The following is a 24,891-nucleotide window of genomic DNA, read 5'->3' on the forward strand; positions in this document are numbered from 1 at the left end:
AATCACTGAAACTCAGGCAAAGCCAAATTTGTTAATATAATAGCGATACTACCACCTCACACCATCGGTAAAGCTAAAATGGATTTTTGATGTGAAACTCTTCCAGATTTGTACTATAATTTCCTGGATTCCAGGTCCCATGTCTCCGCATGGTTAAAAGCACAGCGCGGCATCAGCATGACTGCAGTGACCGATGCATGTGACACATAATATACTAATGTTTCTGGAAAAACTGTGTATTTGAAATCATCATTTACTAAGAGCATCATAAAGAAAGAAAATAAACATATTTGAATCCCAGAACAACATTTTGTTCTTGCTACCAATGTTCATTTTATCAAAGCAGTAAAGACCACATAATAAAGAATCCACTTTTGGTTTTTACTTGCTAATTAGCAAAACTTTGTCTTTAAAATGGTATCTGGTTCAACTTCATGATTTTTGTGCAATGGACTACTCATGTCTGACCTCTCTGTAATGATGGTCACTCAGCTCTTCCATGACACCAGCAGGAAGACTAAACGAGAAGGAGCCTTATGCAGAAGTCAGAGGAAGTGACAGGAAGGAAGAACTGGTACAACTGGAACACAGTCTCCAAGATGAACAGCAGCCAGAGAATTAGCTCTGCCACCCCTCCAGTGTCTAGATGCTTCTCGTCAGCGCCAGCAATCCAAAGCTACCTCTGCTTTAATTTGTGCCATTGCTACCTGGTAGGGATAGTTTATGGCTATGAAATGCTTTTGCATTTGTACTATCATAAGAGGCAGATAAATATGTCATAGTAAAGCAAAATGCTTGATGTCACATTACCATTCAACGATGTAGTATTCTTTCACTTAAGCAATAATAATGATAATAATAATAACAATAATAATTTGTATTCATACATGCTAGCCATTACCTTAAATTAACCCAATACTCAAGTTATACTTCAGAAGGGTAAGTAGCTTTATCCTTCACTGATCAGTAAGTCATCAAAGCCATCAAATTGTTCACAAAAACCTGAAATAAGTGGTTTGATTTTGTTTTTACCTAATTTGCGGAATAAATTTTCTATTTTAACCATTCTGTCTGTAGAGGGGGTGTATTTTGTTGGGGTCTTCTGTAAATTACAAACCATATTGCCAGTGAGATTCCACTAGAGTCCAGAGCAGTTATTTTACTGTGGAGTCATGTTTAAAGCCCAGTGCTTCTATTTAGAGCAGAGCAGACAGAAGGCTTCAGGTGGGTCTACAAAATAGGCAGCGCTTTAAGAAACACGAAGTCTGAAATCTAATCTCACAGCTAACCAAATACACTGACATTCCTAAAACAGCACCCCAGGACAGTATCCATTCTGTTGTGCACTGGTTTTTTTTTTTTTTGGTTTTTGTTTGTTTGTTTGTTTTTCAGATTTTGTTCGCATATTTTCTTCTTTGCTTCTTTATCGTTGATTGTTAATGTGGCTCCCACTAAATCTGTCTTAGATAAAAGCAAAACCATCAGTATCTTTCATAAACAGGATAAAGTGCCCTGCTCATACGCATCCATGCACGTACACTACTTACCTCTGCACGCATTTATATCTCCATTTACTCTTCTGGAGTAAAGGTCTAAAAACAAACCTCAGAATCTGCCTTCCTACACTAGAGAGAAGACAGAAGAGTTGCAGAATCATTACAATAGGCTATAAATGAGCATGAGAGCCAACAGGCCTGTGGAAGTCGGCTCTCCCGAGACCCATAAGATTCCTCTTCAGAAAATAGAATATATATCTAAGGCCTGCAGAGATCTTCCTATACAGGGAAAGTGGATTTCTGAAACCACAATCAGGCAAAGCATCATCCTAAAAAATTTCCCCTAAAAAGATATTTCTACAAACTTCCATCCAAAAGGCTTGGTGTTTTGTTTGTTCGCCTGTGTGTATTTGTCTGTCGGGGTGGCAGGGATGTTGGGGGGATTATTATCCTATTTCAGCACTTAGAAAACGGTTTCTTACCTCACCAGCTCACCTCCCACAACAGTACAAAAGAACCCTTTTATAAGTACAGTTTTTCTTAATTATCTATTTTTTTGTTTGATTGCTTGTTTATTTTGAGGCAGGCTCTCTCTATTCAGCCTGGCTGTTTTGGAAATTCCTATGCAGACAAGGCTGGCTTGGAATTCACAGAGCTCTCCCTGTCTCTGCCACCTAAGTGCTGGTTTTAAAGGCGTGAGCCACCACTCCCATTAAGAAAGTTTCTCTATGTCAAGACTTCGCATTTTATCCTGCTATAGTGGAATTCTGATATACAAAAGCATGTCAGACTCCTGTCTTTTGAAGCAGAATGATGCACAAGACAGGTACAATACATGGGATGGGTTCATGGAACAGATCCCAGCAAAGCCCACATCCCTGAAGGCTGTTCATCAAAAGAGAGTACTAGTTGAGAATTCCTGAACCACGAAGAGCAAATGTTAATGGCCCTGACGTTACCATTACCTCCGTGACTACCCATTATTTCTGGAAACTTTAGGTGTACAAGCAACTTATACCATTCTAAAGAGCACCCCAATTTTAGCTGACTGTCACAACTGTACGTTTAAATAGAGCTATTTAGAGTACACTGACAGAGGTTATGACCTTGGGGTTAGTCTATTGTACGAAGTTCACCAGGGAGTCTCCTGGCCAATTTCATCTCTTCTCCTTTTCTGTATTACATTCAGTTCAAATCTGTTGGCCGGAGGTAAAGACATTTTTAGCACACATTTTTACATGGCAACTCTAAATGTTTGAAAATATTTCTGACAAAATACTTCGTGTCTAAACTTGGATGAGAGCTCAGTCAGTAAAGGGCTCTCCTTCAGCAGGAGGATCTGAGTGAAAGCCCCAGGAACCCATGTACAAGAAGCTGGATGTGGTGGGAATGGTGTGCAGGAACAATGCTGATTCTGAAGAAGAGGAAGCTGGATCCCAGCGCTTGCTGGCCAGTTAGCCTAATCTACATAGCGGAGTTTCAGGACACTGCGGAACCCTGTTTCAATAGACACAGTGGGCAGCACTTGAGGAATTATAGCTGACATTGTCCTTTGCCCTGCACATGTACCTGCTCACACACACATTAATAATAATAATAATAATGATAATGATAATAAAAAACAGTGACAATCAGGTTTATGTTACTAATATCAAAAGAAATCACTTCATTTCTCTCCCTAGCTTCCTTAAAATTGTCCCAGATCTTCCCTTACCCCCAATATTTGAAGAAGACAATTTGTAGAAAAGCAAGGTACTGATGACATAGACAAGTGCCCCAAACCAAGAGCTGCCATTATATTACTTGCTTCCAATGGTTAATAGGTATTCTTTGTTTAGCAAGTGATTATAAGTTTAGTGATTCTCTGTCTCTCCTACCAAACTATAAGCTCTGCCACAGCAAGACCTTTATCTATGTTGTCTGATACTAGATCCTTATTACCTGGTGGGTCCTGGCAGTGCAGGCTCTCAGTAAACAAATCAACAAAATGAGTGGATGAAGTAAGGTGTTTAAGATAGGTAGTTCAGACAGTTCTCTATAAAAGGGTTTTTTTTTATTGTTTTTGTTTGCCTTCAAATATATATATAGGGAAACTACACGAACATACACTCCTGAATTAAACAAGCAAATAAAGGGAAGACCCACAAAGTGACATATAAGTACATTAGTAGTTTAAAAAGAGGTCTTTGTTAAACCTAGACATAAATTTAAAGTTGAAGACCAAGATGTGATTAAGTTGATGTAGATTTCAAAAAATCTTAAGTTAATTCTCCTTTTCAAAAGTCTATTTGTAACTCAAAAGCCATAGCATAGCTTGGGGGTGGGGGAAAGTGTAACATCCCACAGGCTAAAGTAGAAGCTACGTCAGACACAAAAGCTCCAGAAGTTTATTGTGCAGCTCTGAGCCTCGCCTCCTGACTGCTCATTGGCAAATTCTCACTTGAAAACTAGAATTAAAAGTGTTATGGATGGTTCGTTTTCTTTAGGCAAAATTCTAAAAAAGAATGGATATCGAAGGGGAAAAACATAAAAGAAAACACAACCATCATTTTCTATGAATTGCAGTCACCATTTTTAAGTTGATGAATATAGCTTCATTCCTGTTCAAAGCAAGCTCCATCTGAAGACCAATGATGGAGATAAGGTGCAAACGGCTTCTCAGGACTAATTGCAGGTACGTTAGTACTTACAGAAATTAAAAATGAAATACCTTCGAATTAACAAGACAGAAGATTTTCCCAATACTCCAGTCACTCGCAGTGGCAGAGATGTGCTGCCCGGAACAGTGTTCTACACAAACAAGAAAATCTTCCTTCATAGAAGACTGTCTTCAAGGTTATTTTTGTAATTTAATTAAGAACTATAGAATCCATTTAAGGGCAGGGGGAAGTCTCCCTCCGTTTCCTAATATACTAACTAAGGCATAAAAATAATTCCGAAGTAGCACATAAAGAGGAGAAAGTCATTTTGTCGCTCTGACAACTGAAGGCAGAAAATATCTGAATCTGTCTTTCTTTTAAACTTTTCTGAAGCTGTGCAGAAAGCTAGAGGGCTGTGAATAGCTTTCACTGACTTTCTAAGAAGTCACCCCACATGCTCTCTTCACACCTCACCCCTAATTAATCAATAAGAGGGGGCATCAAAAGTGATATCTACCATTGTCCATGTTTATTAATCTAATCAAGTTTAAATTGACACTCATGCTGAACTCATCAGCCTATGGTTCAGTTTCCCCGTTTCCAACTAACAGAAGCCACTTGAAGAATCTTTTACATAAAGGAATTATCATGATTATCATGATTTCCTGCAGAATATATCCTTAATTTATTTTCATGGCAAATAGAGGAACTGTGCCATGTCCTGAGGAACACTGGCAGCTTAGTGCCTGATCTCATGGTGCCCATATCAAACAAGCTTTATGAAGAACAAGTCTCTGAAAATTGAAAACTCCAAGGAAAATTAGTAATTATTTGAATCTAATCCCTATTAGGGTTGTGTCTAGAAGAGCTACAGAAAAAAAAAATATTAAGGATGTCTTACCCTGATTATTATATTAACTATAAGAAATTGATTATTTATTTTCCATACCTATAAAGGGAAAAATAATCCTCCTTGTTGCAAGAAATACCCAGAGAAATATTAGTTTGTTTATAGCTTTACTGAAATATTTGTTCATTTATAACCCTACTATTATGAAAAAACAAATATAGCACACTGTAGAGACCAGATAGCTAGTGTGGCAGAGGCAAAGGGGGCAGAAGCATTTACTTTGCCCATTATTAGTATATTAGCTTTATTCTTTTAAATGAACCTTTTTATTGGGGAATCATGCAGTCACTCTTTCTCAAACTTCTGCGAGATCTTTTTCTGAAGCACTAAAGGAAATCTACATATAAATTCCCTACAGCCAGGAAGGCACAAATCCTGCTAAACGTATTATATAAACTACCAAAGTCATTCCTTAAAACTGGAACACAGAGAGGCTCTGATGGAGCTAACCCACAAAGGAAAAGAAAACACAGAGATGGTATATAGTTCCTTTTAAAAGGCGGTGAGTTTATTGAGGACAGGAAGTCCAACCTTTTCCTTTTATGGCTATCTTATTTCTCTTTGGAATCCAGCAGAGTGTTTTTGTTTGCTTGTTTGTTTGTTTTGATTTAATTGCCAATGTGACAAATAAATGTCTCTGTATTATTCAAATATTATTTTAACAGAAACGTGTTAGTCAATAAAAGCATTCTTAAAATATATCAACTTTCAGTTTCACATGAAATTCAATTGGCAGATACTTTTCAAAAATATAGTATGACTCAAATAAATCCTTAATTTTCTGAGAGCAAAGAAATATACTATGAATATATATATGTATATATATATATATGAATATTAACATTTCCAAAAGCTGAAGCTTGTATTTTCTGCTAAAGTTCTGCTAACTTGCCTTCTCTTAACTTCTACCCAGATAATCTTGGCTTCTTTCCTTCCTCTCAAGGGTACACCCCTGCCATGAGCAATCACATCTTTACTTCCATGTCTTTCTGCCATCAATGGAACTCTCCTGGCCAGGTAATGTCCCAGTGAAGTGTCTTTATTGTGATGAATTGTCCTGATCAGGGATGTCGGGTCTGGAGCCAGACTGAGTTCTAATCAAACTTAGTCATCAGCATTACCCGTTATTATATGTGAGTTTGTATAATCAATTAGGTTCTTATTTACAATGATTTCATCTTCAAACCTTCCTAGTAACTATCCCTATCCATAAGAGAACTTGTGATGCATCAGTGAGTCCTCTCTACTCTTTCCTGTGTATCGTCTCTATCAGTATTCCTGACTTCTCTAGGGCTAATTCTGGTCAGCTTGCTGCTGGCTCTGCCCCCTGATGCAAACTTTGTTAATAGTCTTGGGGTGTCACAGTGTGATCAAATATCCCACAACAATATCTAACATTTTAGTAGGGACAGAGAATGGATCGGTGGACAGGAGATTGTTTCCCAACACCCACATCAATAGATCACAACTCCCTGTTACTCCGGCTCCAGGGAACCTGACACTCTCTTATGGCCTCTGCGGGCATCTGCAGTAATGTTTCCATATTCAACACACAGGTATGCATACACACATATGATTAGAAATTTCGTTTTTAAGTCTTAAGACAAAAAGCAAGCTATCTTGTTACTACTGAATACACACTCAATAAATGTTATTATTAAATTTCCTCACTCACTAACACAATTGGCCAGAAGAAAACAGACAATGAAAAGGATCATAGGAATAATTAGAAAAATCTGAAAGGTTTTAACGTGTTTGTGTGTTTGCATGTTGCTAGTGACCAAACTCAAGACATGTTAGGCAAGTCTTTGAAGTATTCTTTAAAAGACAGTTGGCATGGAGTTGGCCAAGCATAGTATAAGAAAACTCTGACAGTAATAAAAAATCTAATTGATATTGGTAATTGCGCATTTTGAAATCCTAATGCACAGTGCCTAACTCAGAGAAATAAATACAAAACTTATATATAAATCTTTGTAAGTTAATTATTCATAATAGACATGAACTGAAAACAACAAAATGTTTATCAGAAACAGCATAAGTAGAAGATACTATGCAAAATGCTAAAACATGTGGTGAACTTGGAAAACATTATGCTAAGTGAAGGGAACCTCACAAAGGATCCCATACACTGTGGTTGCATCTATATCAATGACCAGAATAATCAAATCTATAGAGACAGAAAGCAATTAGCTGTTGCCTAGGGCCATGGGAGTGAGAGTTCGAGATGGTTGTGGGCAACTAAATTAGTACAAGATTTCCTTTTCAGCTGAGGAAAATATTCAAGAGTCAATTATAAAGATGGCTACATAATTCTGCGAATATTTTAAATACTATTCAATTGCATTTTAAATAGATGAAATGTACAGAGTATGAACTGCATCTCAATCAAGTCCTTACAATTACTACTAATAAAAAATTTAAAAAGCCAACAGGCACAGTAAAGATGAGGCAAGACTCAATATTCTTCACAAGCTGAACCTACTAGAATTTGTGACATAAATTACATTTCTTTCTGCTAAAACATAAAAATTTTCATTGGTCATTTGTTGCCGTTTCCACAATAAGTGCAAGCTTAAATATTAAAATTGCTGCCTTCTTCGGTGATTAGCCACAGTGCTCAATTTAAGATGTTGTATGGATGTCTGAGTGCATGGGTTTCAATACCTCTGAGTATCTTGTGAAATATGTTGCTATGTTCAGACCAAAAAAAAATACAGTCCTAACTATGTAGATATGAAATTGAGAAACACTTACTTTGAAAGAAAAAATATTAAGAGACTTAGTGCAAACGCTAGTGTGAAAAACAACTTTCTCCAAAGCTAGGTTCAGGATCTGCCTCTTTATGGCGGGAAGGTTCCATTTGCCATTAATGGCGCCATTTAGTTTTCAGAGAACCTATCACTTTCACCAAATCTTACAGTGCTCCTTGAACCTTTGATTAGTCATGTGTACATTCGGAACCACTTCGTACTTGCTGCAGAGTCCTGCACACTATCATCAAAAGCTTATTATCTCTATGGTCAAAAATACAGTGTACAGGAAGAAATTCCTGCCATCTACTTCAAAACAAAATGCAGGAAATTACTGATTAACTCATGATCTTCATAAATTTATACATTTTCATACAGAGAACTCTCTCTCTCTCACACACACACACACACACATACTTTGCTTCAGGATTTGAGTAATGTACTTTTAAGTAGAGCTTCATGAATACACATAGGAAATATCAAATAAAGTATCATTTTCATCTTATTTTTATCTTTTTTAACAACTTTACACATCTGATCCTAAATATATGCCTATTTTTTATTCATTCACTGAAAGAACTAAATTGCTCATTTGGAAAAAAGTATAAATGTATTTATATGTATATTTGATTCTCGTGAATTGCTTCTGTATCCATTGTTTTAAAATTATAAAACTGCTGTTACTACAGGAGCAGCCACAGCCCCAAAGGGAAGGGATAAAGAGACACAGTACATACTTCAAGTGCTTACAGGAGACAATGATTCGTGCCAATCTGTTTTGAAACACACATCTAAGTAAAAACAGAAAAACTTGGGCAGTTGGGAAATTAAGTCACTTGCTGATGGATGAGTTAAAGGCACAAATACTTCTAGGTAAACATTTAAAAAATGTTTTAAGTCTAAAGAGGTCTTCAGAAGGGCCATTGTATGTTTTCCAATACTTAGGAAATTAAGCAGATCAAAAACTAAATTACTTCTCTGAAGAAAAGCTATTTATAAATTTCCTTTGGGGTTGGCTAACTTTGTATTATTACAGCCAAAATGCTGCATGAATACAGCTTGTGGGAGGAAAGACTTCCTTTACCTCACAGACATAGAGGGAGCCCAAGCCCGTCAATGGTGAAAAGGCATGATGAAGCGGTTAAGTTCACATCAGGGTGGGACAGGAGGCAGAAACAGCAATAGGAAGTGGTTAAAGATAATACATTCTTCAAGGACCCACCTACCTCATTTAGTCTCTTAACAAGGTGCCATCATTTGGGGAAAGGGCATTCAGAATATTAGACACCAGATTCAAATCATAAAACCCTTACAACTATTTTTAAAGAATTTGTTTATGAGTCTGTGTTATGGAATATTTTGTACATGGTATGTAGATATGTTGCTGTGATTGGTGTAATAAGAAGCTGAACAGCCAATAGCTAGGCAGGAGAGATAGGTGGTATTTCTAGGAAGAGAGAAGAAGAAGAGATAATCAAGATGCATAAGAGATGCCAGGAGATAAGGAGCAAGTTGGACTTACAGAAATGGGGAAGAGTTAAAATGCCACGTGATAGAAGCAGATTAATTTGAGTTACAAGAGCTAGTTGGGGACAAGCCTAAACTAAAGGTCAAACTTCCGTAATTAATAAAAAGTCTCCATGTCCTTACTTGTGAGCTGGCAGCCAACACAAAAGCTTGCTCCAGGTTGGGAGAAGTGTTTGAAGGGACAGTCATCACTGAAAATTTCAATGCTTCTACAGTAGCAAACAATTTCTGTCTTAGTTATTTGATTTTTTTTAACAAAAATGAAACAAACAAGAATCCAATAATGAGACAGTATTTTTTCCTTGAAGCCCTTTCCACTCTAGAGAATACCTTTCCTCACTGTAATGGTGGTGATGATGATAATGATGACAGGACTTGACTTCATCAATTATTTCTCAAAAGGTATTGGAAGGCCTCTTAGTAAAGGACAGTAATATTTAACATTACATTGTAAACAAAAGTGTTTTCAGCCTTTTCAATTATTGTGTAACATAAATCCACTAACAGAGTAAGTTACAGACACAACAGATTCTGGTGTCCAAATAATTCCCATTTAGGTTTTGAATCTTTAAAAAAAATCATTAATAATTCTATAGAAAAGTTCTGGAGAGGGCTGCACACACGTAGACAAAAATGGCTGGCACACTGACTGCACAGGTGATGGCAATTAAGCTTGCTACTCAATATCTCACATTTGAACACTGGATGATTTTAGTCCCTGAGAATCTATGTCCTCAAAAAGGTAGTGTTATCCCCAAGGTTGCCAGATTGACAGTCAGAAATATGTCCTTGAAAAACACACTCAATATCGTTACTAAGATGTCCTTCCCTGCTTTTCACACACCAGCTACAGAGAATTAACCATCAGTAACCAGTCTGTCCTTCCAAAGCCCAGACAAATCTCACTTTCCAATAAAGGACATCTCATTAACAAATGTGATCAGCAACATCAATGTGAATGACCAAACAAATCTCACTGGGTCAAGTGGTCAGGTTAAAGTTTCCAAGTATCTCCATGACCAGCCAATGTAAGTTCTAGCATGACACAGAGGTTCACAGCAAAATATTTGGCAAAGTTTTGAAGAGAAAAGAGGTTGTTCCTCAACTTCCATTGCCTCAACATACATGGGAGGTACAGTCTTAGGACTCTTTAAATAAAATGAAGAATACCATCAAAAAGCTGAACTCAAGGTAAAATAGAAAGAAAGAGGAAGAGCAGAAGGTAGGATCTAATAAATGAAGTTCACAAAAACATACAAGGTTCAAAGTAAGAAATGAAATATAAAAGTATGAAATTAAAAATCAAAACCAAAAAAATCAAAATCAAAATCAAAAAATAACCACAGGATATTTTAAACATTTCTCATAGGTTACATGTGCTCAGGCCTCCTCCAGAAGTTCTAAAGTTGTTTAGGAAAAAGAGAGAGGTGGCTCAGCCTCTGGTTGAATGACTGCTCCAGCTGCCCCTGAATGATCACAGAGGTGCATTCCACCATCTCCTCTGCAGGGCCAGTGGGGAACCATTAATGCATGACTGCTGGCCTTCCCTGGTGACCTGAATGAAGTAATGCAGCCTCCAAAAGGGGCTTAACCAGCAGTCCCTGTAAGCTCCAGCTCTAAAAGTGATAAATATTCGATTAGTCAATCCTGTTCAATACACCAAGCACACAAACATGCCAATCCAAGGAAGTTGCTGAAAGCAAAAGAATTCCATTGTGACAAGAAATACTCAGGTGACCGCTTAACTGCCAGTTTCCCCCTCCTGGATAATAGATCACTGGTTTAGAAGTGTCCTTTCAGCATTCACGTATCCAGGCCCACTGGTCAGTTCCCACTCTTCCCGCCTAGACTTTTAGAAAATCTGCTGGTTTAGAGACCTGAAAATGCTACCCAACATGATGATATTGAAGACAAAGTGGTAAAGTTTATCAGGCATCAGCCTCTCTATTTTCCTTCCCTGCTTTTGCTGTCTTCAAATATAAAGAAGGTTTGTTTATTGATGGAATCTCTACAAGTACGCCGGCCCTGGGCCAAAAAGACACAGAGTGATAACTCAAGACCAGGATCTCCCTTTCTGTGAGGACCTGAAAAACCTCCGAATCTTGGTCTCCATATACACTTAAATGTGAATAATCACATAGAATTACTTGGAAGAGTGATGAGACAATGGACATGTAGCATTTAACTGACAATTTTGGTCAGTACATGTTCTTTCTTCAAAAAGCAGTGTTATTGTAAAAGGCAAAAAAAAAAAAATAGAACAATAAAATCTCAATATGGCTTCATTGCCAATAGACCATCTGGAACAAGGAGAAGGGATATTTTTGGAAAGAGACTCCCCAATATACACCATCAATCACAGAGAGACAGCCAACTGCCAACTCCACCATTAAATGAAGATCACTTGCGACAGAATACATAGTCACAGATGAAAAAAATCAGTATTACAAAATTTTAAAAGGTTTTCTCCAAAACTGGTGTCATCATAGAGTTGGGTCTGTCTTTTCACAGTCATCTTTGCTTTTCATTAATTTTTTTCATCAAATATCCAGTAATCTAATACTTCATCCCTATTCTTTAAAATTGCATGAGGGGAGCAAAATGCCTGTTGCACAAACATAAGGACCTATGTTTCAGTTCCTCACATCCACATACAGAGCCTAGCATGATGGTGTGCGCCTGTAACCCCAGCACTGGAGAATGGTGAGGGGTTGAGCCAGGAGAATCCATGAAGTTCATTACCAGTCAGCTTAGCTGTATCCATGAACTTCAGGTTCAGCGAGAGACCCTATTTCCATAAATAAGCAACAGGGTCAGACACCTGATGTATACCTCTGGTCTCTATCAATGTATGTGTGGATGTGTTAGTATAGATGTTTTACCCACATGCCTTGTCCACTAAGAAGTACATACATCAGACGCAAATGTAACCCCAATACTTTGTCCTTTTCAAAGACGAGAGGCCAATAAATATTCTATGCTATCAAATATTTCCATTGATAGGCTTTAGGTGAATCTATTGCCACATGCTTTTCTATGCACATTGTACATATAAACAGTATATAAAATATAGTATATATGCTACAAACCTAGTTTTCCTTATCCCTAGACATAACAGGATTTGTTTCCTTTCATCTCCTTCCCTACAATAGGATCTTAGCATGAACCAGGTTGGGCTTAAACTCATAACCTTCCCACCTCAGTCCCACAGGTCCTGGCATTATAAGTGTGTGTGCCCATGACTCACAAAGCATCAGAATACTAATTAAATGTTATTTAGTCAAATGAAACAAAATACCGCTGTGTATAACTCATCTGTCCTGATAACTATGTAACAAGTCAACATGATGATGAATGTTCAGGCAGAACTCTCACTGACTATTGTGTAAACGGTATTTACATGTTTTCCAGGGTTCATAGTAAAGCATCATCCTGATTCTGCAGAAGGGTTGATTCAGGCTGTAACTGGACATTCTTCCTGGTTTTTCTTCATTTTTTTAAACGACACATAGCAACAGCATGCTGTATTTGAAAAATAACTATGAATGTGTCAACCAAGGAAAACTCCTTTTGCATTAAAATTTTTAACATAATTCTCATCTTAAATAGATGAAAAAAATGTTATGCAATAAGAGTCTGTCAAGAAACACAAACAGGATTATAGTGTGTCTATGGACAATTCAAGATTGCCGGCACATTCAGACTCTGGACTAAGCATGGTTAAAAACAGTAGGAAACGTGTAATTTCTGTGAATGTCCCTGGGTCCAAATTTAACTTACAATTGTAAAGAGCAGTGTTTGAAAACACAGGCTCAGAAAACTCCGTGTCTGCGCAACACTTAGGAAGCCGGCTCGTCATTCACCACATTAATGGCCACACTCCCGATGCAGTTCTATTCAAAGTCTGACACACAGTAAGTGCTCAATAAACGCTTCCCTAATTATTGGAGACAAGAAGCAGCATATCATCTAGGTACTCTGCAGATGCAGCTACGACCCTGTGTCGGCAGCAATCGATACACCTAGGTTATGGAGTCTGAAAACACGCCTAATGGTGAGGTGTTGCTATACCTCCGTGGTCCTGATTCGTTTTTTAAATAAATCATATCCTCTCAAGCTCCCCTGAAAGCCACTGACAGTACGAGGAGAAATCGCCTCTAATGCACGGATTTGTCTGACTAACAAATACATCTCCACATCTTGTGTGAGTTCCCCCTCAGCATAGGCGCAGACTCAGAAAACTTGGTAAAGCATCTGCAGTAGGGCTTGGGACGGCCAGATGTTCTGGAAGCAGAACTGTGGTCATTATGCACATGCCAGCTCCTCCTCACTCCACCCCAGGCCAAGACCCTTTCAGCAGTATGAGGCCTGCCTAACATATGACTGTGGTTGCACTGCTGTGAGCCAGCCCCGCGCCCTTTGAGCACTACAACAACTGCAGACCAGCTCCTTGGAAAAGGGACCAGAAACAGGAAGCCAAGGAAATCTGTGTGAGAGTGCAGGATTATGGGACAACACTTTTGTATGGTTTATCTAAGCAAACTTAGGACAGGTCATGAATAAGCCATTGGATGTTTTAGGATAAAATGTACCAACATTCGAGGTTAGATAGAATGAGGACAGAAGACAGAAATGAGTGAATCACCAAGTGCAAGTGGGCGTGTTTCTGGGGCCTGGCACTAAGGGTAGGGCCGAGCTGCTGGCCTGGCCCGGTTTCTGAGGGGGGTTTGTAAAGAGTCAGTAGCGGTGCTGTGTGTGCCTGGGGTGGGTGTATTCACAAGCAGTGAATGAAAGGAGCGTTAGCAAAGGGAACTTTCTTCATAGCCCTGACTCCCAGCTGAGTCCCTCAGTCCTGATCCATCTCCACCCTCGCTAACGTGGAAATTCTTCCAGGATAAGCAAATACATTAACAACAGTTCACTCTGAAAAAGAATAGAGAGTCATTTACAACAGAAGCTTCTCTGTTTTGTTTTTTTTTTTTTTTTATAGAATTTTTGTTTCCCCTTTAATTAAAAAGAATTAAGAATGCTTCCTTAGAATTGCTTAGGAAACTAGCTAATCTCGCAACATGAGGTACTTCCATGAGCAGATCTGGGTGAGAAGCAGAACAGCGTCCTACGCGTAGACAAATGACAGGAGCTCGGGTTAGGGAAAATAAAGACACAAGGACCGGACGACACTTTTTTTTTTTTTTTTTACAAAATTCTGCCTAGGTTTAATAACAATCTCACGCACTAACATTATCTTACTTACCTTGACCTAGATATAATAAGCTTGGCTTAAATGGACCTCTGCGGGGATTAATATGTATCCATCTGTTTATCTTTAATAACTTTGGGGTTATTTTTCTTACTTTGGAGGTGAAAACCAACTTCTCAGCTCACCATGCACTCAGTACTTGCCACACGCACACAGTGACGGAAGTCTACATTTGTGCCGAAGTAGCCTGCTTTGCATGTTGGCTATGGTTCAGCCAACGTCATGCTAGAAACAGAAGGCTGTACAGTTGGGAGGGCCAGCCAATTACCGTGTGATCTAAAAACCCGCGTGATTTATTAGTTGCTATTAGCTAACCAGTTCCTCTTTATTTGATCTGTGTATTTATTAGTTCTAAGCGTTATGCAAGCATGGATTGTTCTACTGCAGAAATGACTTTTTCAACCTCTGCCTGCCTTTTAATATGAGAATACAATGGAATAATTTGAATTGTGATTACTCACAAACAAAACTGTACAACTGGAATTAAATTTCACACTGTTTTTCAACCTTGAAATGAACATTAATGTGAAACTAATACAAAAAGTACAAAAATATTTCCATATTCAGGTTAATGTTTAGTCAGGGAAAAGAATAGCTTTTCGTTTATCTCTTTAAACAGCTTTCTTCATCTAAACAAAGGCCTAGGAGAAGAATAAGAAGAACCTGTTTGGATTTCTCAGAACACACCCGTATTGCAATCTCCTTTACACATGATCGATGCCACTGCGCACTGGACCATCTTCCGGGCACTTTCAGCATCACACAAGGACGACGATGTCACTGACTAACACGGTATATAGCTGGTATATTTTACTTGGGCGTATGGTTATAAAATTACCTGTGGCTCACCGATAGCTTCAAAGCATTCACTGTTTTCTAGTAGTAACAGCAGCACAGGGCAGGTGAGACCCATCATTCCATTGCTTGTTTTCTCCACACATGCTTGCCTCGCTGTATCTACTTAATTCTCTTCACTGTCCCTCCTTCCCTCGCCTTCAGTGTTAGGTCTTAGCCTGTATCTTTTTTTTTAATCTAAATCATAAATGAAGAGTAAAACTGGAAACTACTCCTTAGGTCCATGTCACCCTGTAAGTACCTGGGAATAATCTTGAGTGTGTGCCGCTACTCACCATGGAGACAGGCTAGTGCTTGCGTGCTTTTAGCCTTTGTGAGATCCGAACAGCAAGCCAGCAGTGAGGAAGTCAGATAGACTCCTTTGCCTTGCTTCTAGCAGAGGCAGGGAGGAAGGCAGTTCAAGCAGTTAAGCTTTTGACTTTGAACCAGAAAAGTTGTGAACACTCACACATTCACACAGGAAGAGGAAGGCTGTTTGAGGACACAGACAGCTAAGTGCGGGCATGGTCCACACAGGGAAATGGTTAAGGCAAGGCTGGCCAGAAAAGCCAGCCTCATAGAGCCAAGAACATATGCCAGCATATTTTGGAATATTGCCCAAGCCTTCCTTGATAGTTCTAACTTTCACGTCTAATGCTAAGTGGTTGTCATTACAACTTTCCACTGGACTCCTCAGAAAATGCCAGGGCTCACTTAAGAAACAGAGCAAATTACAATGCATTTTCAGAATGAAGGCTGAGAGATGGTTAAGGAGGTCCTTTAATACACTCCTTGGTCGATTCATTACTTCATTACGTCATACGAACATTTAGTAAGGACCCCGTATGTAAAAAGCAATTTACTAAAACTTTTAAGAGTATATAAAAGCATGAAATTAAAAAATAAAATAAAATGCAGCCTAGTAAATTAGCTCTCTTAAAACCACGGTTATGTATTTACACATGCATGCATATGGACATTAACCAGTGTGAACTGTCTGCACACTTAGCATTATTAGGCTCACCTTAAATACTCATCCAGGCCCGAGCTGGAAACAGTAAGGGCAATGTATAATTTTCTTTTTCTTTCTCATTTTACTTGATCAGTTTTCCTTAATCATTAAAGTTTGTGGATGAAAAATATGTCAAGTTAAGGTTGTATTAGAACTTTATAGACCATCTCTTGAAAAAAATGAGGAAGAGTTTTGAATAACAGAGTTGCTTTTCAGAAAAATCTAAGGAAAGTAATACTATACCAAAGTGAACACAGTTTTTTTTTTTCTTTCAGTCATCCTTAGCCATAGACATACGGTTTTTCTTTGTCTTTCTTTCTTTCTTTCTTTCTTTTTTTTTTTTTGAATGGTCCATATGGAAATATCATCAACACATTCTGCCTCTGGGTTCTTTGCCAAAATACCATAGACCACAAGCCATCTACCTTAAACATAAAAGGAGAGGTGTTTTTCTGGTCAAATAAAAAAATAATTTTTACTACCCCTCGTCTAATGTTAAATCTGGCTAAATCCTGCCAAATACATTAAAACAACATCTGTAAAACAGATTTTCATTAAATTGATCAGTTTAAAGTTAAGCAGCTCGGCAGATGATGCTTTCACACTAACCCTTGACCTTTAACTTTTAACCTCCTTAAGCGGAATAAAGCACATAGTTCTTTCAGGGGGTGCTTCTCCAGCTTGACAACACCGTGAGTAGAGTGTTTTGTTCAGACTGAACTGACACGTCGCCATGGCTAGAGTGCTATGAATCAATATGTTGTCAATAATGAGCCAAGCTGCTTCCTTGTAGCTCCGTATCTGCCTTACAACTGTAACTTGCCACATTCCTCTAATGTCTGAATAATTCACAATGTAAAATGGTGCAAATTAAACTCTTAATGGAAATAAATTTTATAGAGAAGATTATTGTCTAGTTATTAACTCTGCAACTATTTTGTGTATAATTTTAATATTTAAGCCATATGATAAACCATGATTTTTTTTCCAGGCCCAAGCCAATTTGTTAGGTTCTCATTTGAAAGCAATTAATGTTACTTATGAACCAATTTTATTTTGCTGAGACAAGCCGGCCAAGCTAATCTCTTCATCGCACTGCTTGAAGTGTTCTGTATCTGAATCACATTGTTTTTGAATTGAGTTTGGAAAGAGCATGCTCAATACATACTCGGGAGAGTTTTTTTTCTGACTATTTCTAGAACTACGCAAAAAAATTAGTTGAATTGTCAATAACAGGGTCGGTACTCAAGTATGTTTGGTATTCTTTGAATTTAATGCAATGTTTTACATAATAACTTTGTCTGCTGACCATATTTAAGCACTATATTGTATATACTTGGGTAATTAAGGGCTACACAACCAGAAAGGACACATTATATGTCTTACATAATCTTTAAAATAACTATGCATTTTATGCTTGTGGGATAGAATGTGTTCATAGTATTACAGTCTTCTTTAGAGTCAGGTATTTATCATAATCGGTCTATATCGATTTGAATTTAAGACCCAACTGTCCCTCCAGAGGAAATTCAAGTTGAACCCTGGACTTTGTAAATGGCCCTGCAGGAATAAGGTGGCCAACTCATACTTATGGAGAGAATTGCATGAATTTACACACACACACACACACACACACACACACCACCTATCAACTTATGAAGAATTATCAGACAGTTTGATTAAATAACCCTTTTTAAGAATGTAAACAATAACACTCTCCCTTTCACTCAGCTCCCATCTGAGAGTAATAAAATAGAAAAATCTAACATTTATATTTCCTATGCACAACATGTTAATTTAAAGTGTTAGAGGAACTGCGTGAATATAAACACAGTTCATGAATATTCTATATAGCTCCCAGGGTCTAAATCTATTATTTATACAAACTTAATGTTAGTTTTTTTCTCCTAGGTATTCTAAAACTTTTAATAGGTCAGGTATCAACAGGAAAAAAAAGAAGTAGGCAATTGAACAGTTGTCAACTGTTGCTGCAAAACTCATGAATTATAATACAATTAATCCTTTATATTATATTTTCAATAACATTGAGGCAGAAGCATTCCATCTTACATTAGGGCCTGCACTCCCCACAAACTGAGCAGCCCAAATCTAATGCTTTCATTATCGATCCACAGAGTGCCAATATTGCAGGAACAATGTTACAAATTCTCACACTGAGACTGGAGGTTTTTGTGCATAGTACATCTATCTAAAATTTAAACAGGAACAACCCAAGTGCACAGCACCAAACCAATCCAAATAAATAATCCCCGAGTCTAACCCAGATGGCCACATCTGCCTTTGCTGTTGTGTTTGCAATTTTAAACAGCATTAGAAAAGCTATAGGTACTATAATTGTTGGTTGACTCTTGATAGTATAGTTATCACTGATTTCTAGTATAAATCAATAGATAACACTTGCAAAATGGATTTTGTAATCATATTTAGAGCTTGTTACAATGACTAATGGTTTGCAATATTTTCTGAATTTTAATATCCTCTAGACAAAAGAAGATTTTTAATAAGTAACCAAGTTATTCATCATAGAAATGAATGTGCTACACTAGTACAGGAACCAAGACGATCAAGGCGATCCAGTGAACTAACTACAGAAAATAAATTCTTCCGTCATTAGGGTTCAGAAAACATCAGGACGAGTTGTGCAATCCCTGCTGCTGCTCATCCCTGTCACGTATGAATAACATCTGCCTAGTTTCTCTCAGCAAAGATAATAGTGTACTTGTCATCTTAAGCGCGTATTTATGTCTGCCACACCCTTTGGGGAGGAGGAGAGGCCTGGCTAGTTGGCAAAACAATCAAGCAAAAGAACAAGAGAGTTTCCTTGTAGAGATTTCCAACTGGTGCTGAGGAAGATGGGGTTTATTTGATGGCAGAGCACACACACAGAGATGTCCTGTTTGGGTCTTTTATGTTCATCACCAAACAAATGTTACATTTACAGTATAGGTACCGGTTGTGTCCTCTGCTCCTGCCTCTATTAACACTTAGTTTCACTATATGTTTGTTTTGTAAAACAATAAATAAATAAAACATAACTTTAAAGCACTATTTTCACAATGACACTATCTAGAAAAATTTATTCTAGTGCAGGAAGCCAGTGAAGCCATCTATGACCCTGAGATAGGTGGAAATAGGGCAAGGAACAAATCCCTTGTTTTCACTGCTGTGTGTTCCATACACCGTTAGGAACGGTAACAGGCATTGTGCATCTTGACCCTTATACCTGCCCTCTCCTTGCCTCTCTATGTTCCAAATTCTAAAATGGTTAATGCCCTCTTCTGTTCTGCACCAATGAAAATGGATGGCACTGCTTACCTTGTAGAGTTTCAGGGCCGCCTCGTGCCTATGATTGGTGGTATGCAGACGTAATTTATCCACACTGTTGGTGTAGTAGTCACAGGCATTACACTTCAGGTGAACGGGGTTGCCAATGGCAATGCACTTCAGCCTCCACTCATTGCTTTTGCCCCCTTCTTTGATGTGGGCCACCAGCTGGTATTTCTGCATATGCTTATCAGTCTTGCAGTGGAGCTGGAAGTTGGCTTTGAGCTGTGTGTTGTAGTTGCAGAGCTTGCACTGGTAGATATCCCCAATTACAGCCCTCCATTCCTCTTCAGGGAGAGTGCGCTCGCTGTTCACATGCACACTTAAGGCCTCCAGGCTGTCAGAGGTGAATTTGTTGCAAACAGCACACTGGAATAGCTTCAGCGCCGGGTCACTGATATAAGGTGACAGCTCTCCTGCAGTAAGGAGGGACAGGTCATCACCCATTAGCTGACCACTGGCAAGCCGGATTTCAGGCGGCAGCTCATTATTTACTACAGGAAGAAAAATTAAAAGGAAAAATAGAGACTAGAAAACACAGCACGCACAAAAGAATGTAAAATAAAGTCTTGACGAGGAATGTGCTTTCTCTAGAGCTTATACTATAAAAAGCTCTAATAGGATTGAATCAGGATCAATTACAATCATCCCTTTCAACTTCTAAATTCCCTCATCAGATAGCTTTAATTACTCCTACTGGGCACGATGATGTCATTCTGAAATTTGTATTTTCCAGAACAAGAAAGTTGATCAATACCATAACAAAACAGTCACATGTGTGTGATTTAAGAGCCTAGATAAACTTACAGAAACACTAATTGTTATTTCCCCATTTGTCTTAAAGCTCCGTGGGATTTATCTCACTCTGCACTGGTTGTTTATAATGTACTCCCAAATACCTGGATGAGGTAATGAGTGGTATTAGTGCAGGTTTAATTATGAGCAATCACAGGATTTAAAATATTTTTCAAGAATATTTAATTAAAATCCTGGTACCTCAAGTTTGATATCTTGGAGAGTAATCACTCAAACTGAACCTGCAAATTCTGTGAAGCTTATGGATAATGATGGTAACCAAGTTATGTAAATTAGCATTTATTAATGGACTTATCAAATGTGGACAAAATTTGCTAACTTCTTCTGTGCTATATCACTAATCCCTTAACTCTTTCGTCTCCGAAGCTAATGTAGCTTTGAAGTCGAAAAGAGACAGTTTGCCAATGCATTTTTAAGAGGAAGCCCTTTCTAGTGACCTGTCCCGTTTGTTACCGCTCCCTCACGAGAGACCACGTGATAATATGATTCAAGACTGACAACAGCGAGGAACAGGAAGTACTAACCAAGTCCTGGCGCCAAAGCAGCGGCTGTAGCTGAGTCTAGCTGGAACGGGTTAATCATGAGCTGAGGGTCTGCAGGATTTTCCAGCTTCATTCCGGTCAGGCCAATGTTCTGAGCCAGGTAGTACTGGTACAGCTCAGCCTCGGCTGGGGCCAGGCCCAGGTGCAGATTGTGCTGAATCTGTTTCATGTTCTGCTGCAGCAGCATCATGTTGTGCATGTGTTTCTCGCTGGTCATGTGAATCCGGAGGTTCCTCGCCACGTTGGTTTCATAGTCACAAACCTCACACCGCCAGGTGGGTTTCTGTTTGGGTTTGGACGGGGAGGGTGTTCCGCAGCCACTAAGGCTGGTGTTGGGGGTTGGGGCAGAGTGGCCAAACACCTGCTCGCCATTGCCATTTTGGAGATTCTGAACATTGTTCAGGTGCTTGTCAGACTGCATATGAATACTGAGGTTGCCTTTGGTAGTGGTAGAGTAGTTACAAACCTCACAACGGAACGGTTTATAGCCACACGTGTAACTCTCTCCCCGGGCAAGCCTAGGGTGAGGCTGTCCAGTCTTACAATAAACACAAGAGCCGCCTGGCTCGGGGTGCTTCTCCTTCATGTGGGCCTCCAGAGTCTGCTGATATTTGTAGTGCCAATTACATTTGGGACATTTCAGGGTTTTGCATGAGTTCCTCGAGTGCATCATAGTCATGTGACCACCAAGAGACCTCGAGGACCCCAAAACCGTGTCGCACTTCGGACACTCAATGCCACTGCCTGGGGAGCCGTCTCCTCCAGGACCTGGTGTACCAGGTGTGCTCGGGGTGAAGCCGTGCTGGTGTGGAGTAGCTGAGCTGTCATCGTCTCCCCGGGCCGTTTCGCTGGAGTGAGCTGCTGTGGCACCATCTCTACTGGCACTTACGTCTGCAAAGTCCTTGCTACCAATGCTGTAGCTATTAGTAACACTGCCACTGTTCCTGCCGGCAGCAGTCTGCTTTTTCTTCTCTGTGTCATCAGCAATAGTCCCCGAGGAGGACGAGGTACCCTTTTCAATAAATTTTAGCACACTGGATGATAAAGGAGAAATGCTTTGGTTTAAGAGAGGGAAGTCTTTGTTACCAATACTATCAGTGAGTTCGCCTAATACTTCCTCATCATCAAGTTCATTGGAATACGCATCCTCTTCATCCTCATCTCCCGGTTCAGCGGGTTCACTTTTAACAGGGCACTCCCCATTTGGGTGTAAGATGGTGTTTTCTTTTGGCCTTTCACAGTTGTTCTCTTGGTCTTTGCTCTCTGACATCTTGCTAGACTCAGATGATGAGTGGCTGAGGGAGACAGAGGTAATTGGGGTGTTCACTACTAAACTAGACAGCCCCCCCAGATTCACTTCAGCCTTTGGCATTTGGGTGATCCCCAGCGGCTGTTCTGCTGAGCTCGAAGGGCTCCGGCTTCCTTTCAAGAAGGCAAAGCCAGCCGGCAAAGAGTCACCGTTTTCAACATGAAAAGCGCTCCATAAACCGCGGAAGGTTGGATCAGGTCCTATGAGGTTTGTAGTAGAAAAATGGGGATAAACAGAAGTGGATTTTTTTGGTTCCAGAAAGCTTATAAGAGGTTCTTTGTCTTTGCCAATCCCCTGTATTATGGCGGAGACGCATTTATTACCGAGGAGCCTCTGCTCCTCATCATTGAGAGTCATCCGATGATCATGCACAGCGTGGGTTACAAACGACCTGATATAACCGAAAGACAATTTACACAAGAAACACATTAAAACAGGTTTCCTCTTCCCATCGCTAACACAACCATCGAATTTGGACAAGTCCACATTGTTAGGGACATCTTTGGACACACAGGAGTTTTTGGCTGAGCCATCACTGGTTAGATAGTCTTTCTCTCTCTTGTGTCGGAGATCATAGACACGGAAACTGTGCAACACAGGACCAACTCCTGCTAATGCTGAGGTATTTGGGAAAGCCTGGTCGGCTGTAAATGGTTTCCCGAGGGATGAAGCGATATGAAAAGTGTTGATGATCTGTGGGTAGAAGGACACAGGTGCAGAAGCAGACTGATCACTCTTCTCTCCGGCAGGTGCCAGGGAGTCCAGAAACATCGCCGTTGAAAAGAGTTTGCTGTTTGCCCCAGTCTGTGCATTCTGCCCACTTTCTTTGGAGTCCTCAATTATATATGCTGACCCGTCAGGCTGGTAAACTATCTCCCCTGTTAGGTTTTCCACGTCACTGTCCTCTAACTCGCTGGTTTCGCTTTCCTCGTCCTTCAGGACAGGAAGGCGGGCATTAGGGCAGTGGTGTTCCATGTATTTCTGTAAACTGGGAAAAGAAGTGGCACATTCGTTGCAGGGTATTTCCTTCGCTGAGGTGACCGGAGTGGCAGCTGCATTCTCCACGCTGAAACCCAGCAAGACTTCACTTTTGCGCTCATCCGTTTTCAGGTTGTCATCCGTGGAGCTGTTTTCCCTGTCAGGCTCCATCCCTGCAACCTTCTCTGGCACCTCATTATCAAGTTGTGTCGTTCCACATAGCTTTGATGTGCTCTGCCCATTTTCCTGCCTTGAGATAGGAGGAGAGTCACAGGTTTCCATGGCAATTGCTACATGGGGATCTCATTTCATCCAGCCTGTCAGGGACCTGGATACAAAATAAGGTGAGAGAAGCCATTTTTATTAAATAATGACACAGCTCACTAATAGCCCATCACTAATTCACAGCTGCTGTAAACTTGACTATCTAAAAAGTTGAGGGGGGAAACCTTAAAACCATCACGCCTATCTATCACAGACTGACTTTGTATAAATGGAACAAAATGATATAGATAGCTATCACAGGCGCCCCTCCATACATTGCTGAGGTGTTTTGAAAGCGCTATGAGCAATCACATGAAACACAAATTTGTAGTAGTAATCCCGTTACTTTTCATTTCTATTCTCTGAAACAGCATGTGATTTAAAATCTGGTCTATCCTAGTATACTGTAAAGGACTTTCATATGAAACAGCAGGAAGGGATGAACAGTACAAATGACAGCTTTTTCTGTTTTCTGTTTGTTTTTTCATTTATTTACCTGCACTCTATTAGGCAGTGAGTAGAGAGGGGAGGTGGATATGGGAGAGAGACCAACAAATGAAGGAGCTTTAAACTGAGAAATATTACAGTCCCAGGCAGTGCAGGCCAGACGCTTCTCTGGTTTTCATTTTGCCAGTCAATGAGCTTACTACAAATCTTCCCTGTGCACAGGGTCTCACCAGGTATCTTGCTGGCCCTGATTAAGCACCAATCACCATTCTTCCCCACACTTCAGTCACCTCAATGGGAAACAGTATAGAAATTAATATTTACTACAACACTCCTATCATCCTAGGAGACAATTACATACACTCTTTAAAAAAAAAAAACTGCAATATGTACTGAGCACCATTTCAAATACCATTGGACGCTATCAGTCCTAGTGACTTGCCCATCTTTCAACCAAGGCCTCACCCAACCTCTCCCTGGCTTAGTCAGCCTTGTGCAAGCACTCTAGATGAAATTCTTTCAATATTTTTATTTTTAATTTTATTTTTTCTCTTCAACAGTCCTCCTAGATCATATTCTTCCTGTGTGACAAGAGTCACTCTATAAAAGCCGTATCTAGTTCTAGCGTAAAGGTAAATGCCAGGAGAAGGCTAAGCAGATGTGGGTAAAAAGTGTCTTCTTCTTTGTGGGTGTGTGCACCCATGAGTGTGAATGTCTTCACGTGTAAACTTCAGTCTCTGTAAGTGCAGTATGATTACA

At 39.5% G+C, this 24,891-nt stretch overlaps 1 protein-coding gene across 4 annotated transcripts in view; it reads right to left on the reverse strand.

Moving 5' to 3' along the window:
* Window positions 1-24,891, reverse strand: part of Zfhx4 (zinc finger homeobox 4) — a 181,961-nt gene that overhangs the window by 135,972 nt on the left and 21,098 nt on the right. For 3 of the 4 annotated variants that reach the window (XM_050165055.1, XM_050165057.1, XM_050165056.1), the window contains exons 2-3: window positions 21,117-23,749; window positions 19,768-20,270 (exon numbers count right to left, since the gene is read on the reverse strand). In XM_050165055.1, the coding sequence (XP_050021012.1) occupies window positions 19,768-20,270; window positions 21,117-23,703 (3,090 nt within the window). In that variant the 5' untranslated portion in view covers window positions 23,704-23,749. The remainder of the gene's footprint in view (window positions 1-19,767; window positions 20,271-21,116; window positions 23,750-24,891) is intronic. The other variant, XM_050165058.1, reaches the window with a different exon arrangement.

This window comes from Alexandromys fortis, unplaced genomic scaffold, assembly GCF_014885135.2.
Source record: "Alexandromys fortis isolate MF-2015 unplaced genomic scaffold, M_Fortis_MF-2015_v1.1 scaffold_135, whole genome shotgun sequence".
Lineage (NCBI taxonomy): Eukaryota > Metazoa > Chordata > Mammalia > Rodentia > Cricetidae > Alexandromys > Alexandromys fortis.